The following is a 19607-nucleotide window of genomic DNA, read 5'->3' on the forward strand; positions in this document are numbered from 1 at the left end:
TGGATAGTTTAGAGCCCAGTTTCACTCATATTTCATTCTTAACACAGGCTTAGCTAAATAGGCCTTATCTGCTTACGAGAGTAACAAAAAACACGTTTATTAAACAGTTTTCAAATTTTGGCAAAATTGAAAAATTTGGGGATTCCCATACAGCAGTATAATTTTTTGGGGACATTTCGGCTTAAAACTTTATAGGTAAAAGCTTAATTCCAAATATGTAAATTCCAAGAAATCTCCAAATCATTTTTACTCCCATTTATTTGCCATTGTTTTCGGAGTAAGATTGTATATTTACCCTTATTTAATTAACCCCCCCCCCTTTAATATAATTGAATGGGGTTGGTTAAAATTAGGGTTAATAAACCAACAGCTCAAATCTACCCAATCGTTACCGATTCTATCATTATCGGAGTGTTACCGAGATGATCATAGCCATTCATGAAGGAATCATTGTTTTATCCACAATGCAACAAATTTTACAACCTTTAAGCTTTCATAGCTTTAGAAAAATTTACAACAGTTAAAAGACTCCAATGAATGTCTTGGGTACGGAACCCATAATTCGCATATGAAACATAGCTAAGAACGAACATTCTTCATTAAATTACTTTATTCCTTACAGTTCTCTCCAAACTGAACCGATTTTGAAGATATCGCCTCTTTTTTAGTTGTTTCGCGTACGTAACCCTAAACTCGCACTTTAAACATAGCTAAAAACACTTTCCATTCAATTTTTTTTTTTTTTGTTTAGTTTGAAAGGTAATTGAATGTACCTTTCAAACTAAACAAAAAAAAAAAAAAAAAAAAAAAAAATCGGTTAATCCGTTTAGGAGCTGCGATGCTACAGATAGACAAACACACACACATAGCATTGAGGGTTAAAACATAGGGAATTAAAATAGCAGGAAAAGTACGATTTACAAACTTTGAAACACAAAACAATTAATTTCGAGATTGATCGACTTAGTCTTTTTCTTTTGGTTTACCACATCTTCTTTTTATCAGTTTTCCGCAAGAATGAGAATGTAAATCTAAGAAATATGCTAGTTAGCAAGGGGTTAGGCATAATAAATTAACATACAACCTGTAATTTTTAGGAAGAGAATGACTCTGATAACGACTTTCATGATAATAATGAATCCATGGAAGATTCAACCTATGCGAACGTGGGATTAGATTCGGAAGAACATGGTGAAGCAGGTCCATCCGGATTACAAAAAGGAGCAGTAACATCAACAAATTCTGGCACAGATGCCGGTGGCCCTGGGTAAGTGTCATAAAATTTTTTATTATTATGGTCAAATTAAAGTAAATATTTTAAATGATTTCTATTCCATACTTTGTTGACTAATTTATACTTTTTAATCGATACTTTTAAATTTATATTTTTTTCTTTAACTTTCAAGAAAGCAGATCAGATAGTTAGATTTCCATTTACTGGTAGTTTAATGATAACGATATTGAGCTAAAATTTATTTTAACTTATATTAATTATGAAATAGAAAATAAAAAGATATTAGTTTTATTAGTATATTTTTTGAATTTTTTAAAATTATTAGGTCTGATTATTAAATTTATATAAAAATGAATTTATACTAAATTGAGATGAATTGAATTTAAACTAAATTTTTTTTGAACTATAAATAAATATGATAGGTTTTTTTTTATATAAATATTTAAACAGGTGAGTTTTAGGATAATTGATTTTAAGTTAGTCAACAAAGCGAAAAACATTTTAGTATTCAATAAAAATGTAATAACTCAATCAAAATTTTAATTTGTATGACTTTAAGATAGACTTCTTTGATAATTTCATGTCATTCTAATATTTTTACGAGTTTTACATTATATGAAAGATATAGATCTGTAAATATACCCTTATGTCGAATCTTCGTTAGGAGGCAGTGATAAAATTTATTATTAATTTCCAAAAATTGTTGAATTAAAAATTCTTTTTTTCATAAATATGTTAAATGTGTGTATTGGTCTAATTGAAATCATTCATAAAAGCATTTTTACAAACTTTCAAAATATCAAGTGGAATCAAAAGCCTTATTTCTGTTATTTACAATTTAAAGCGAATTTTATTCTGATTGTTATACAGGTTGTTTCCAGGTTATGTTAAATAAATTGAAAATACATATTTATGACCTCAAAATCAGCAACTTCTTCTAGAACCTAGCCGGAAACGTTTCGTTCAAAAGATAACATGTTAAGTTATATAATCATAGAAGAATAATATGGAAATAATCTAAGCTGCTCTTTTGTTGTACAGTAACCAAAATTAATTTTTGGTTACTACTGTAAAGCAATTAACAAGTTCAACTTAGACTATTTCAGTATTATCTCCTACAGTTCTAAAACTTAACAGCTCGTTATCTCTTGATCGTTTCAAAACAAACTTCGATCAAAAAAATTGTAACTTGTTTTGAGGTCCTAAATATAGGGTATATATAATTTAAGTTTCGCTATTTAAGCCGGACATATTCTGAATATTTTAGATAAGGAAAAGTTAAATTTTGTCAAAAAATTTATAATTAATTCAGAGTTATGTGAAATCCATACGGCATTTTTCAACTTTCAGTTCAATTCTTTTTCACTGCTGTAAATTGCGATCAGAATAATTTTTCGACTCAAAGCAGTAATTTAATAGATATGTCCAAAAATAATTGTTTTGTTCATCAATTAATTAAACCGTTTCTTTGACCCTCGAATATACTTAGAATTTATATTGTTTAAAATATTTACTTTACGACTTACTTAACAAATATTTAGAGAGTAATAAATTTTTTTGAATATATACATATAAAATGGCCCTTGCATAAATTTTTATCACTTTATATTATATGTTACGTTTTTCTAAGTTCAAACAAGCGTAGAAATTTTTAATGTTTTTACAAAGAATTTTATTTATTTTCATATATTTTTTTAATACATTTTCTAAATTTAAAATAACGAAATATATTTTATTATTTATATCAAAAATTTGTCTATAAATTGATGATTATGATGAACGGTACAAAAAAAATTTGTTTTTTTCCGTTTTGGAATATTTTGTTGGAAGATATTTTAAAAATAGTTTTCTAGTGTTGCTATGTGTTGATTTTATTTCTTTTCTAAAAAGTTGGTGATTATTCGAGATTTTTTTTATTTATTTTGTATATTTGATTGTATATTGTGTGTTTGTGAAGTGAAGTGTTGGCAAGATGCAGTGGAGACCTCTGGCACATATGCGAGGCTCAATTACCGTTGCAGGTATGTGTTACCCATATTGGGTCGGCGGTACGCAGTGGCCAGAGGTCCTCACGCGTCCTCGCCGCTGCGTACTGCCTGCTCTTATATATTTAAAATTGTATATATAATCAGGAAAATGAGGGGAAAGCGATGGAGCTTCGTTGATTCTGGCTGTGTAAACATATATATTTCGCTATCTTATTCGTTTTATATCTTCTAGAAGAAAGTTCAATTAAATTTCTGCAACTAAACGTAAAGATTGACGGGTTTTGAAGTAATATGATTTACAAATATAAAGACAAAGAAACACTAAAAACTCAATTTTGTGATTTGAAATATTGAAATGAAAAATTATTAATATTTTTTTTCTTTTTAACCGTAAAAAAATGGTCTTGGTAGATATCTAATGAAAATTTTGGGTTTAAATTATTGAGTTAATCTGTTTTATGAGCAATATAGGTTTTGTTCTCTTGCTGTTTTCGAAAATTGTTTTGGGGATATCCTTTGATAAATCTATATTTTATCTCAACAATATCTAAAAAATTTTCAACCGTCTCATTTCGTTATGGAAATGTTCTATTTTGAAAACAATTTCATATAACTTTTGTTTTTAGGAGAAAAATCTCTATTCAAAAGTTTTTTGGTTATAGAAAAGTGATTCCTTTCATCTCAAGTCTCAATGACCATCAAGCTTAAAAGCGCTTTTTTTCAAGCTTAAAAATATATTTGCTTTTCTCAACTTCTATAATATCGCGAAAACGGAGAACGTAGTTTTGTGGGTTAATGACAAAATATAATTTGCCATAAATGTTTTAGTTTTTGAAAATATTTGTAAATCAAAATATTACCTAGACCCCAACTCTGACTTGTGTGGAGGTTTAAAAAAATTTATCTCAGAAAATCAAAACCAACAAAATGGTTTATTGTAGATGTTATTCAAGCAGAATTGAGGAAGTTATTTCGATGAATTTTTACCTTAATTTTCCTGATGAATGAAATAAATTGATTAGAATTTAAGAAAATGCAATTGATAAAATCAGCACATTCGTTTTACAGAAATCATGATCGAATCTACTCAACGCTCTCTTATAGCAATGAGTCCTCATCACGTCTATTTAATCCATTAATACACATATCAAACAATCATTCATACTCTCATTATAACTCAGATATGTATGATGACGCATCGTCGTGTATACATTCAAAAGATGAATCCTATGATTACACGGAATCATCGTTTCAAATGGACAGTATATCACATCAAAGTTTCACAGATGCAACAGCAACCTCACCAGTATGTTATACAGATGATGCATCCTTACATTCAAACGCCAGTTTTACCGAATCATTTCAAAGTTTAAAAAATATGGAAACAGCACATCATCGTTTAACGGCTAAAGAGAAAAAAGAATTAGCTGAGATTGCAAAACGTAAATCATTAACACCAGATGGCAAATATGAGTGTTCTGTTTGTAAGGAACAATTTGAAACGAATTTTAAATTGCAATATCATAAAAAATCAGCACATGAAGAGCGTAAATTTAAATGTGAGATATGTTTTAAGGCGTTTTTAACATCACATCATTTAAAAATGCATAGTGCAATACATATTGAAATCAAACCATTTAGTTGTGATCAGTGTTCGGCTTCGTTTAGATATAAAAAATTATTGGAACGTCATAAGACTAGTTATCATATCGAATGCAGCAGTAACAATAGTAATAATGATTTAATAAATAACATAACACAAACACCAACGCCATCTTTAATTGATACAAGTTTACCATTTGCTTGTAGTCAATGTGAATTACGATTTGCAACACGTAACTCGTACAATCATCATACAAAATCACATAAAACGTCTGACAATAATAAAACAAAATTTCCATGTGACATATGCGGCAAAGAATTAGCAACACGTGAAAGTTTAAGTTGTCATAAACAAACGCATTGTGGTGAAAAAAATTTACATTGTGAGATATGTAACAAAGCATTTTCACATAAAAAATATTTACAAGTACATCAACGGATACATAGTGGTCTAAAACCGTATATATGTCCGACATGTGGTAAATCATTCACACAAGCATCAACATTAACAGTTCACAGACGTTATCATTCTGGTGAACGACCGTATACATGCAATATTTGTAATAAAGGATTTGTTACACGAACTATTATGTTAACACATATGAAAAAACATCCTTGATCATTTGAAAATCGTTCTAATTCTAATTCACATAATGATTGTGATGATGACTATAATGATGAAATCATTTATCAGTATTAAATTAACAATCCATTCAAATTCAATTCAATTCAATTCATTAATATCATCTATATTTATTAGTATTTTTATTATTTATATAAATATATCAAATATATATTTTACATATATCTTAATTACAACAAAAAAACAAATGCAAGCAATCATTATCTTCATTGCTGTTTTTTATTCAAATATAAATGTATTAGACATTCTTATATTTTAGACATTTTAGTTGCTTAATTTTATACAACTATTTGGACATAATCTATAGGTTCATATATCGATGATCGATCCCACTAAAAATGATATGCATAAAGTTATGGAAAAAATAAAATAAAATGAGCGAGCCTTACAGTAGACACGTATGATGTGGTGTAACGTAACATCTGACATATTATCCTACTATGAAATTGAGATGAGATATATGTGAAGTCAAAATTTAATTAGCTTGGTAAATGTTTAAAAGTTAGAAATATTAGAGAAAAATAAAATTATCCGTGAAATAGGTTTCCGTTTTTTCGTTTACACATATCCGCCCCTTTTTACAAAATTACGAACACAAAAATATGTAACAACATGGCGGAAAGATGTTACACATCAAAAATCTTTTAAATACACTAGTCAACATAATAATATATTCATGCGATTCCAAAATGCTTTTCGTATAGATTTTGGTACCCGGTGATTTTTTTAAAAACTTTGGGAAAATGTTTTCTTCAATCTTCCAATTTAACCAATAATAAGCAGTTTCCTATAGATTTTATAAAACTAATAAAAACATATTCCCCTATCTCTGCGTCAGCAAGATAATTCAATAAAAAAAGGTAGCTTGTTATAATTTTATATTTTGTAAATCTATAAAGTAACATTAAATTCAGGATTTGAGATATAAAAATTCTTGGACAAAAATTTCTATGAAAAAAATGCATATCATTTTTCGTGATGTACCTTTTATATATCGTTACCAGGTTTTTGTTTGGTGGAAAGGAGAGGTATGAATTAAACGGGGGTTAAAGTAATGCTGAACTGAATCTTTCTTTTTTATGAACAATTTTTTGAATAGTTTACCAACTCAAGTTTTGATTTCGATTAACATTCAAGATCAGCATTAAATCATAACAATACTCATTAAATCCTTTTTTCCTGAGGATATACACCTGTGACTCTCCGTATTTGTTAAAATCAGAAAATAATATTCTATAATTTTGGTAACATAATTTTTAGTTAATTTAAAATGGGAATTATTTCATATTTTAAGAAAGGTACAGACCAAATATCTACGCCTAAAAAAAAACTTTGTTATTATCTCATCATTGAGACTTCCTACATACTTAATACACCTTCGTTCATTAGAAAATTATAGGTAGAGGGAATGTTCTCTTTTACAGGATCCGAAAAGTTTTTGATTATGCCAACAAGCTTGAAATTTATAAATATCGGATTTGTTCTTATTGAAATTGTCCGTTGACCCCGATATAATGAAAAATTGTAATTTTTTATTCAATGATTTTCTATTATAATAAGAAAAAACAGATATGCGTTCATATAAAGCTTTTGGGGGCAATAAAAAAACTTTTGGAAATCTGGGAAAGAGTCAGCCCGCTAGCGAAAATTTTCTTATGGAAGAAGTTATAGGACATAAAGAACACATGTATTTACAAAGTTTCACAGGTGAAGTTGATCCAGTTTTTTAGGCGTAAGTAAATTATTGGAAATCTTTAAATTCTTAAAATTAATAGGTAGTTTCTTTTTTATAATTATGACATACCTCCCCTTTATCACCCACGCCATCCAACTTTCAATATTTTATGTGAAGATTATTAAAAAATTTTTTGTTATTCTAAAATGTCTAAAGCTGAAGTATTAATTAATCTATTAAGTGAATAAGAATGCATCGTGAAGTTGCGTTTTGTTTTTATTTATATTGTAATATTGCTACCAATTTTTTTTTTTTTTTAAAGTAGGAACAATATAATAAAAGAGCATATTCTTTTATGCTTAATTAATTTTTAAAACATATTCTTATCAAACTACAATATTTATAATGAAACATAATTTTAACAATTTTGGTGGTTTAAACAGGTATTCTTCTAAATTCCAACAAATTATATACATTGAATTTAGGTTTATAGTTCGACCTTAATCTCAATATTCAATAGAAAAACTTAATGAATACTTCAATTTTCTTACACTTAAAGATATTTTCTTAGTAGGTCCGATTTTGCGCCTCATTTGGAATCAATGAATAAATATTTTTTTTAAAAGTATCCATAAAAGTTTCATGAAATTAATTAGACATGAAACATTAAAGAAAAGTTCCGATTTTAGATACAACGACGCGTTATTAACGCTTAATCGTTTAAACTGAATAGTGATTACAAATTATTATTATTTACTAAACATTGAACAACGTAATTTAGCTAATTAAGCTATCATAATTTGGTAGTGAATGTCTATACTAGACAAGTACAGGCAAGCTGGATTTATTATTTTATTGATAATTTACCATGTTTTCAAAATTTTAACCGCACAAATTCCGGTATTATTGAAATGAAATTTTTTCATCCATTGTCTGGATGAATTTCATTTGTCACATTTTAATTTTAAACCCTTAAGGTCTTTCCATTTTTCTTTATATTGAAACTTTCCATATCAGTTTCCATGACAAAAACGGAAAATACCTTTTTTGCACACGATACGAAATTCCGGGTTTTTTTGCAACTAATTTAATTTAAATAGATATTTTAATAGTTTAAAACTAAAAGTTTCATTGATGTGTGAGATTCTCTTGTTAGTGGGACTATCATATATAAAGGTATAATATAGTTGTTTAATTGGCTTGTTTAGCAAATACAACACTAAACGAATCAGCTTTCACACTAAACGAAGAACCAATAAGAAATGTGTTGCAATAAATTAAAGAATTTCTTTAATTCATCGCTCAACGCGTTTGATTTGTATTTTCGTTAATCAGGCTCAATGATATCATTCTTCCATTAGATTGTTTAATTTAATAGAATACCTAAATTCCGCCACTAAATAGAATTATAAGGTAAAGCAATGCAAGAAATATATATATTTTTAGCCAGATTTGACTGATTCTTGTAAATTAGTAGAAAAAAACAAAAGAAATATCAGTGAAAACATAATAAAATAATGTAACTCTAGAGATAATATATTTATTAAATCAGCTGCTAAACTACAGTGTTATTTAACTATTAAAAATGATGATATATTGTTCGTATTACAAATGTTTATTTTTACGATATTGTTTGCTTCAATAATTTAAGTTCAGGAATTGATTAATTTCATTAAATTTATTAGAATCATCACTATAATAATGTCACGATCAAGTTGCCCAAACATTTCTCCTCACTTTTTAAGACATTAACAATTAGCATGGAAGATTTTATCGTCTCTGATGATACCTCATTTTACTTATCTGAATATACACTTTCGAACTCCAATGTTTGGTAAAAGGAGAGAAAATCGACGCTACTTTGTATGGATTTCTTGTCTCTCATGATTTTATTCTTCTTACATTATATGATATTGAAAAACAAATGTAAAAATGATATTTATCCCGACAAAAAAGTTGTCTGACTCCAAAAATTACAATTCAATATTTTTGACTCAAAAAAACGATTTTTTGTATTTTTATTATTTTATTCGAGTCAGAAAATAACTGATAAGTATTAATTTTGGTTGTGCCTAAATAAAAAATTTATCATCGTGAAAGTCAACCTTAGTAGCTCATTTGGTTAGAGCGTAACCAATTTCGTAAGCGATATGCTTAGGATAGCGGGGTCGATTCCCGCCGTCACAATAACAAATTAATTTAATTAATGATTGTGATGGGCTGTTTTAGAGCATATACATGCAGGAGGAGCACTCAGCCTCTCAAAATAATTAAGGAGCTGATAAATGGAATTATCAGCGCGAAAGGTTATAAAACACACATATGATATCACAATGTGTCCTGTGGCGTAAGTGTGCCTTTCACTTTAACCTCATCTAATCGTATCACCGTGAATGAAAACGCTACACTTTTGACTCAGGCGAATGAGAAGGAATAAAACTAATGGCTTATTTTGATAAATTTAGTGAAAAGAATTTGATCCTGAATCTGAATTGATTAGTCAAACAATATTTTACAGTAGCATTTTACATAACATACGTACATACTGACTGACTGATAATTTTTAAACATTCCAGTATAATTGATTTCAATGTAATTATTCATTAAGTAGTATTATTATTATCCGTAAATAGTTTACAAGATTTTATTTCCTAATTAATATTTTAAAACAAAACAATAATTTTTTTTAATGTGATGATTTTTATCACGTGAAGAAAAAATAATAAAAACATCGTTAATAATATTAGAGCCAGAAACAAAATCAATCGTGTATAATAATATCTTTTCTAGTCAATTTTTAGGTTAATAATAATATTTAATAAAATGATTGTGTTTAAAAACTGAAAAATAACTATTCATTTAATTTCGTATTGTCATATACTATAAAATATCGAGTTATAGTCGAATATTCTCGCCGGAAAAAGTTGTCAGATTTGTGTTAAATTGGATTCAAGAGAAATTTTAAAAGTGCTTTAGAAGCCTCAAGAAATGGCCGGCATTTCGAGACAGAAAATATTATTCTCAACAATTTTTGTGATAATCATTTTTTACGTAACATCAATATTTATTGTAACATCAATATTTACTGAGAGAGCAAACACTTCGAGAAGAAGAAGATGGTGACACCCATTTCACTTCGAGAAGAGATGGTGGCACCTCTTGTTGAATCCGCCGGGGGGTGGGGGAATGTTCCAACATATCCTACCTTTACAATTTAGCTGTCTCCGATTTAACGAAAACATTGTTGTACTGTAAACCTGGACTTCTATTTTTTTGAGAAATTAGTCGAAATTGAATTTAGCTGAAATTTTAATTCCAATGTTTAGTAAATGAACAAAATGATGTTTGTAGAAAAATTATTTACTAACATCAAATAGTTGAATCTAATTCATAGACGACATAAACGAAAATCCATTTCAAAATAGGGGGAGTTCAGATAAAGGGTGAATTCTATTGTACTGTGAATTAGGGTAAAAGCAATCAACAAATTCTTATCATTTGGTATGAGGATTAAAATACTTGGTTTCCAAACTGTTTATGCAAGCAGGGTTTGCTTATATTATTTAAAATAAAATCAATAAAAGAGTACGAGAGTATATAACCAGATATTTTAAACATAATTAAATTTTAACAAAATTTTTTAAATAGTATATATATAGTTTTTAAATTCAACCATTTTATTTAAAATAAATAATATTGTAAAAAGAATCTAATGAGAATTAGGCATGTAAATATATGAAGTTCCTTGTTGCCCAAAATTTTTGTATAAAATTTGTGATTAAAAAAAATTTAAAAAAATGAAAATTATGAAATTCAGCTACAAGTTGCTGAATTATAAATTCTGTGATTTTTATAAAACGCGAGGGTTAAAATGTCTATTCCAATTGGTGATCAAAATTTTAAAAATTAATTTATAGATTTATAAATTGGTAATATTTTTTAGAAAGGTGCAAAGCTCTTAAAATTAAAATTGATATTATTTTCTACAATAAGTTTTATTATTATTGTAAAATCAGTATTTTTTCAGTTAACTAAAATTATCTAGTCATTTTTTTTTAGTTATATATTATTTTATAATTTTATATAAGTATTATTTTAATTTTGTATTTGTTTTCATTGGGTAATCGTTTTTGGGTAAATCTAACCGACGAAAAGAAGTTCTAGAATGAAATACATTGAGATTTTCTGAGTCTCTATGAAATCAATTCAATACCATTTGCAACTTGGTGTAAAGTATAATCTCATTTCTACATAAATTTATTCTAATCTATAAAATGCGAAAGTTCGTCTGTATATTTTCAGAGTAAATTTTCCCTATTTTAAAGCGGGGAAAAATGAACCGATTTTATATAGAAGAGTGAAAACCTGTAATTGGATGATGGGAATATATTCCACTCAAGCAGGTATTATTAAGAATTATGGACTAAATGCCCTAAGAATCACTTTGGGAACTTTTTTTTATGATTTTTTACGACTTAGATTGGAAAATGTATTCAGTTACTTTTTGAATTTTCATTGTTTATGTAAAAAATAATAAAATCTTCGGAATAAATCTTTTTTAATGTTTGGCGGAAAAGGTTTTCGAATTTGGGAAATTATACATTAAGTATACTTCGTTCACCTCAATTCCTCAGTTGCCATTCTCAAACTTTTTTAATTAAATTTAAAGCAATAATTATAGAATCTATGATAATTTCAGAAAATCTCAATGAAAGCAAATTGATTGATTTTGTAAATGTGTATAAAATTTAAATCCTAATATTTTATTGCTTTGTATCTTAACATTATTAAAGCTTTTTAAAATTGAATGTTAAGCTTTATATTTTAACATAATAACGATTATCATTCAATTGTTTAATTTTAACAAAAGTGTAAATAAAAAAAGCATAACACCATATCATACGATTTTTTAAAATGTCTTAAAACATTAAACTTATTTTTATTACAACATGGTATATAATATGTACCGATGTTGATGTCGAATAATATTAAATAATTTTGTTTAGAGCAGAAGACATATTGTACTTTTTACTCATTTTAATGTCTGTGTTGGCCAAATTCGCCTTTTGTTTATCAGAGGCCCAAAGATGGCAGACTTTCAGTTGATGCATTTCTAAGAAAAAATTTTTAAATGAATATCCCTTCAAAACAATTTATTTTCCGAAATATTACCAAATTTAAAATTTAATATGAAAATTGAAAAGATGAGTTATTGTATAGAGAAAAGTATATTTTATAAAGCTACTGGATCTTATCGAGACCGGAATCAAAGCCGAATAAACAGCTTCTCTGTATAGATTTCTTCTACGACGGATGAATTATTGGTTTGGGATTCAGTATTTACTCGAACGAAATTTATTATTTTACGTTATGTAAAACTTGATTAGGAATTTCATCATTCTCTATTAATCTTCTACAAGTGGAATCGTTAATGAGGTCCGAATTGTACAGGCAACGCTTCTCGGAAACATCCTTGTTAATTTTAATTGTGATTATAATCACTTTCTAATTTAAACATCACGAATTACTTTGCTAGATTTAATATTGAAATGACTTTTCTTTGCTATCACCAATCATGGTGTTTGAATTTTTATGAAAAGTGTAGAATTATGTAATAATTTTGATTGCTTTCAACAAAAAATTGATTTCCCCGGGTATAGATTCCACTTATAATACACTTTTGTTTGAACGAAAAATATTTTTCTTTTATTACGCTTCTTCTTAGAATCGCATCAGCTTTTATCTGCCATCACAATAGGATTATTTTTGATTATTCGAATTTTTTTTCAACTTGATAAAACAAAACATAACTAAAAGTTTCTTACTTAAACAACCACCTTTTAGTTAATTTAATTCCAATGTACGAGTAATTCCTTAATAAATAAAAAAGAAATTTCCATGTCAAAGTTTATTTTTGATGGCTTTAATAAATTTTGTCTTCCAAATTATTACATAATCAGAATTTTTTTTGGATTGAAATAAGGATTCTAAATTTTACAATATTTCAACTATATGCAACTATTATAAAACGCAAATTTCTATAATTTTATTCAGAGAATTCCAGAATGTCCATACATCGATAATATAGTAAAATAGAGAAATAATTCTAAGCAGAGCAGCCCTTAGAAATTTAAATGGAGTATAAAATTTTAAGGATTTTTGTGCTTGAAATTTGTTTATCTGTATTACATTATTGTTTGTGTGTGGCGAATCTAGAATACCGTATTTATATCTAATTTCATTGTAGAATGTTGTGATTTCTATTAAAAATTTCACGATGAAATTGTTTAAAAAGATATCCACTTCAAATGTCTATTTATGTTCTAGGAGAGAATAATTAGAATAGTTAAGGTCTAAGACCATATAAATTGAATGTAAAATTTTAACAGAATGAAAATTTCGAATTTTACATTTAGTTTTTATTCTGCAGATTATATGCTTTTCAACAATAGTTCGATAGAAAATCTTAAGAGAAAATGTAAAAAATATACTCAAAGCAATTTTTTTTAATAAGATGACAAATGAATAAGTTGCCAATTTAGAATAATATTAATAATAATAAATATAAACTTGTTTCATAGTTTATTTATTTCAATTTTATTGTCATTTATATTATTTAATTATCAGATTGATAATTTTAAATTTATTTAATGAAAATGTAAAAATAAAAACTGGCTCTCTGTATTAAAAATTATTCATTTTTATAATAATATTTTTGTGTTATTATTATTTCCATAATAAATAATGCATACAATTAATTTATTTTATTATCGTTTTAATATTTGTTAAGAGTTGTTTTGATTTCTCAATATTGAAAGAGCAATAAAGTATCAAATAAGTTTGTGGCCAGACGTAGTATTTAACGTAGTCGTTTCAGAACGTTATCAACCTCGTATCTAACAACTTTTTTCTTCTATGGAAATTTTCATACCCGTAAACCTCTCTTCTTATTCAAATAAGAAGGCAATTGAATAAATGAATGCAAAAATCATCTTGTCCAACAAGAGTATCCGTCGTACGACAATTTGATCCATTTTTTATTCATTTATTAACTATTATATATTTGAATATTGTCCTCAATGAATATTCATCAAGGAACCCTGAAAGAGAAGACACGATCTTGAATATAGCTTCTAAAATATCTAGCCACTCTGAAATGATAGTCAAATCCTACGTCTGGCTCTAGACCTATTTATATTATAAACAGAAAATAAGCAAGAGAAAAATACACATTAAATCTCATAAACTTTTAATTGTCAGAATTATTTGATTTAAAATGAACTAACTTATGTTGTGTTATTTGTTCTTCTGAACTTAATGTCTATGAAGCCATTTTAGCTTTTCAAAGATAATTTTTTTGTACCTCGACCTATAGGAGATATCAAAATCGATCAAAATCTACACCTAACTTGGTGCCACTAATACGCCAATTTCTATAATTTTAAATGTTCAAAAAAATGTATTGAAGACGTATACTCGGTAGTTTTCGGGATAGTTGATCGCTATTCCGAAGTTAGAATCTCGATATACTCCCTCCCTCCTGAGGTATTTTATTCCGCTAGTCCAAAATAGCAATATTCTGTAAATATTGCTCAACAAAATGGACCAAAAACGTATACTCGGCGGTTTTTGGGGTTGCTGATCACGATTTCGAATGATGACTGATCACGATTTTGTTGAATATTTTCAAAATATATCTTATTACTTTTGTATCTTTCTGTTTTATTTGTTTTACATTTTTATAGAAATTCTAAAAGAAGAAAATAGAAAAATAGACCAAATTGGGTAACATATTTGTGAGGAACTATATTCCCATTGCCTAAATCCGGTACACTATCCGAAAACTTTCGTAACACAAATGTACTGCACTCGGTAGCTATGACATATATATAGAACTGCGTCTTTTAGTCCATTTTGTAATTGTATTCGTTCATGATTTAAGTAAGAAGTAGCGTAAATGACAACAGTAGCCTTGAGTTTAATATGCTTATGCTTAATAAAATGTGTCCATTTAATAAAGTTGTTAATCTATCATCGCATATTCAATGAAATGATAGATGAAGAGGTAGGTACGAAATTTTTTAATTTTTGAAGTATTTTTTTATTATAAAATATAAAAATATTTAGAAGAAAGCTTATGGTCTCTAAGTAATAAATTTAAGCGCACAGTATAAATAATCGATGAACTAGACAAATATGGAAAAAAAACATGATAGTGAAGAAATTTTTGTTCAACTACCGAAAAAAATCAATACGTTTAAGAAGTGTTAGTGGGATATTTGGCTGAAAAATTTATTTCAATGTTTCAAATGAAAATTTTGTTCTACTTTCTTCGATTAAAACATAAAATGATATCCCTTTAATTCCGCCAAGGGCTAAGTAGATCCATCCAGTTAAGTTTTCAAAAATCTTTAATCATAGCAAACAAAGCAAACGAACTTAGGGCCAAAAAAGAAATATGCAACTTTTTTGAGATTAAGGTTGTAAACTAATTTTGTTTATCAACAATTTGCAGCCAAATTGAACAACTGAGTTCGATGATACTTAGCTTTTTTTGTTAATACATCATAATAACTACTTCCTGTAGTATTTACAATTTTTATATGTTTCCTTTTAGGCGTTTAGAAAGCAGGTCTCATCATCTGCGCAATCTCAGTATGGTTTCTATTTTACCTTTTATTGCAAATCGACATTTGGGTTTTTATAATATTGTCCCATGTTATCAGAATAACTTATGCGACTGTATTTATCTCATTGTTCATGCTAAAAGGAATCTGAGAATCTGATAAGGTTGTTTATTTTGACATAAGGGATTACATATAGACTACAAACAAGCACACGCTAAAAACTTTCGGGTGAAATGATCAACCAGGAATCATATTGAAAAAGATACTTCTATATGTAAAAGTAATTTTAAGCACCATGGCATTAGTTTTGCGCGATACAGGTGAGAGTATGAATGTCACAACCCTTGGTGTCTCATTTCTGCACCAGCAAATATGTACGGCGTTGCTGGATACTAACTGTGTATAAGTATTCGAAGCGAATTACATAAATGCCGTACACAAATAAATCACGTAGGACTTCGGAAATTGACGAGAGAACAAAAATTTACTTCCAGTACCGGTGTACTGGGTTTATTTCTTTCTGTACGGCATTTATGTAATTCGCTTCGAATACCTATACAGAGCTAGCATCCAGCAATGCCGTACATATTTGGTGGTACAGGGGTGAGATACCAAGGGCTGTGATATTCATATTCTTACCTTTACCACGCAAAACTGACGCCATGGTACTTATCTTTTTCAACATGATTCTTGATGAGTCATTTCACCCGAAAATTTTTAGCATAGAATTATTGATTTATGCGATTAGATGTCTTTTTGAAGTTAACAGAAGGTAGATAAAGGTTAATATTGAACTCTTGATTGGTAAATTGTAAATACATAGATTACTTGGTCAAAGTTCACTTTGATCATCTTTATTATGGCTTTCAGCGCTGGCTCTAAGAATGTGAGAAGAAAATCAAACTCGAAGTGAATGCGTCTTTTCTGTTTAAATGAGAAGGAGCACTGTGGCTCTTACACAGGATACACCGCCGAACCGACCTTGGTGTAATTGATATAATAGTATTGGGTTCAAGAATTGTCTTCTTTGGTGGTAACTTGATGTACCATTTAAATTTATACGAAATTAATACTAAATGATCTTGAATTTTCTCCTTCTTTTTAGAAACTTCGCCTTTTGTGACATTCTTTAAATTTTACTTTTGATACTTCGTTCTGTGCATAAGAAATAATGCACTAAGAATAATCGAAAACTTTGACAATAAGTTAATTATACTGTGCAGTTCATTACATGCGTGATACATGATAATATTTCTTTACAGAGACCATCAAAAAATTGAAACAGTGTATTATAAATCGGAAATTGTAATAAAAGAAGAATTAAATAACGAAGAAAATGAAGAAAACAATCATTTATATAATGATACTACTACCCCAATGCCACCAAAATCACCAAAAGTAGAAAAAAATACTGTTAAAAAATCTAAATCAAGATTCAAACATACGCATATCACATCATTGACATGCCCAAAATGTAACAAAGAATTTGGAACAAGACGATTATTACTTAGACACATTCGTCGTGAAAACGCTGTACCAACCAAAGCATGTAATATATGTAATAAATTATTCAAATATAATTTCGAAGTAACGAATCATGTTAAACTTGTGCATACGACCAGTACATCTCCTCAGCCACGTTTTGATTGTGATTACTGTGATCGTTCGTTTAAAATAAACTCGAGTTTAAAATGGCATGTACGAAAACATCACGAGGAAAGGGGTGGTACTTTTAAATGTACTCAAGCATTTTGTGAAAAACGTTTTCAATCTGAAAAATTATTACAAATACATATTGATAAGGATCACTTTAAATTAAGGCATAAATGCGAAGTGTGTAATAAGGCGTATAAGACACGTGAATATTTACAATTTCATCAAAGAGCAGCGCATGATCCAAATTACGTGGCACCAAGTTATTGTTGTGATATTTGTGGAAGGAATTTTAATAAAACGAGCTCGTTAAATAAACATAAAAAAACTCATTCAAATACAGTTGATTATGTTTGCGAAGAGTGTGGTCGAAGTTTTCGATGTTTAAGTAATTTAAATTTACATCGAAATGTACATTCGAATGTTAAACAATTTAAGTGTACGACTTGTAATAAACAATTTCGGTGTAAAAAGTTTCTAATCAATCATGTTCGAACACATACGGGAGAAAAACCATATGTGTGTGATATATGTGATAAACGATTTACGCAACGTACGACACTTGTTATTCATATGCGATATCATAGTGGGATACGACCGTATCCATGTAATTTATGTGATAAGAAATTTGTAGCTAGATCGTTACTAAATAGCCATGTTAAAATTTCACATGCGGTTATGACGAAATAAGCAAAATACTTTTTAAGCTGGATCTTTAGTTAGTAAAGCATCGATCTCTTTTGATTTATTTCGTCGTCATAATGACATAAATGATAATTCGCTCGTAGTAATTTGAGAGTATATCTATTACTTACAACCGAAGGACGAAAAATATTACGTTGAATTTTCATAGTTTTGGTGTATTTTTGAAAAAAGTTAGAAAATTGGGCGTGTTCAAAGGACGATAGTGCCCAAAAATAGTAAACTGCATAAAAATGTTGAATAGAAGATGGAATTCTAAGACGAGAATCCTTTGATGTATTTCCATCTGATGCACCGTTAACGAGTTACGGCTCTAGAGTAGGATTTACAATTCGCAGGCCCCTCGAACTTTTTAGGTGTAAGTGAACCCAAGCTGTACAATATACAATACCATACCTTAGTCTATATTAAATGAGTTTTAGAACTACGTGGAAAATTCATTTTCGGTTAATAAATCTTGTTACTGCCGGAACAAGTGAAAACAAACAATCGACTGAGTTTATTTGGTTTTCGGAAATTTTCGAAAGTATTTTCTAGAATTTTTGTTTTCGTTTTTCGAGAATGTTTCACAAGACCAGTAGTTGAAGCTACCTCCAAAATTTCAACTCTCTATTTTTTATAGTTTTGGAGAAAATGGTTACCAAAGTTTTGTCCTAATTTGCGCCCTCACGGATAAACACTGATGTTAACGAATACATGTTTCAAACAAAAGTCGTTTAATTTTTTATAAGGAACATTTTTTACATTTTAACTTTTGTTCTATCTATCTCTAACGGTTTACAAGATGCAAGACCCAATTGACCCATGTTGGTCAATTGGTCATTACTATTATAATATCATTGTTGGCCATTTACGAACCTAGTCTCACTTTTTACGTCCTGAGAACGCTCTAAAAATTTCATATCTCTTTTCGTTTTTGAGTTATCGTGACCACAGATGGACAACCGGAAATGGACTAATTAGGTGATTTTATAAACACCTATATCAAAATTTTGTTCGAATCATGCAATATTTTTAAGCGTTTAAAGGGACTAAACTTAGTATATCTTGATATATTTACATATATACAGGGTATAAAAATGGTTAGATGGTTAATTGTGGTAATTTTTATAATTTTTCTAATAATCGAAAATTCTTAAAAACTAAAACAATAATAAACGAAACCTAACTCGTTACTAATGGTGTGTCAGATCATAAACTTTTAATCTTAGAATTTCATTCTCTATTTACCATTTTTTTCCTGCTCATTATATACGGGGGCATATTATTTTTATGTACTTCGACTAAGTTATAGCATATTTTTGCATGTTTTGCTTTTTACAGTATTTCTAAATAATTATAAAGCTTGAAAGACTGTCTTTGCTCTATTTTAGCGTATAAATGAACAAATAAGTAAATTGAGCCGTAAAATTAACATTAAAAACAATTACTATACAAAATTTTTATTCAGATGTTAACAAATTTTCAAAAAAGAGAAAAAACC

At 28.2% G+C, this 19607-nt stretch overlaps 1 protein-coding gene across 3 annotated transcripts in view; it reads left to right on the forward strand.

Annotated features, from left to right (window-relative positions):
- Positions 1-19607, forward strand: part of LOC123298081 (zinc finger protein 2-like) — a 90209-nt gene that overhangs the window by 1172 nt on the left and 69430 nt on the right. For all 3 annotated transcript variants that reach the window (XM_044879983.1, XM_044879984.1, XM_044879982.1), the window contains exon 3: positions 1098-1267. In XM_044879983.1, coding sequence (XP_044735918.1) covers positions 1098-1267 — 170 coding nt within the window. The remainder of the gene's footprint in view (positions 1-1097; positions 1268-19607) is intronic.

Source organism: Chrysoperla carnea, chromosome 4 (assembly GCF_905475395.1).
Source record: "Chrysoperla carnea chromosome 4, inChrCarn1.1, whole genome shotgun sequence".
Taxonomy (NCBI): domain Eukaryota; kingdom Metazoa; phylum Arthropoda; class Insecta; order Neuroptera; family Chrysopidae; genus Chrysoperla; species Chrysoperla carnea.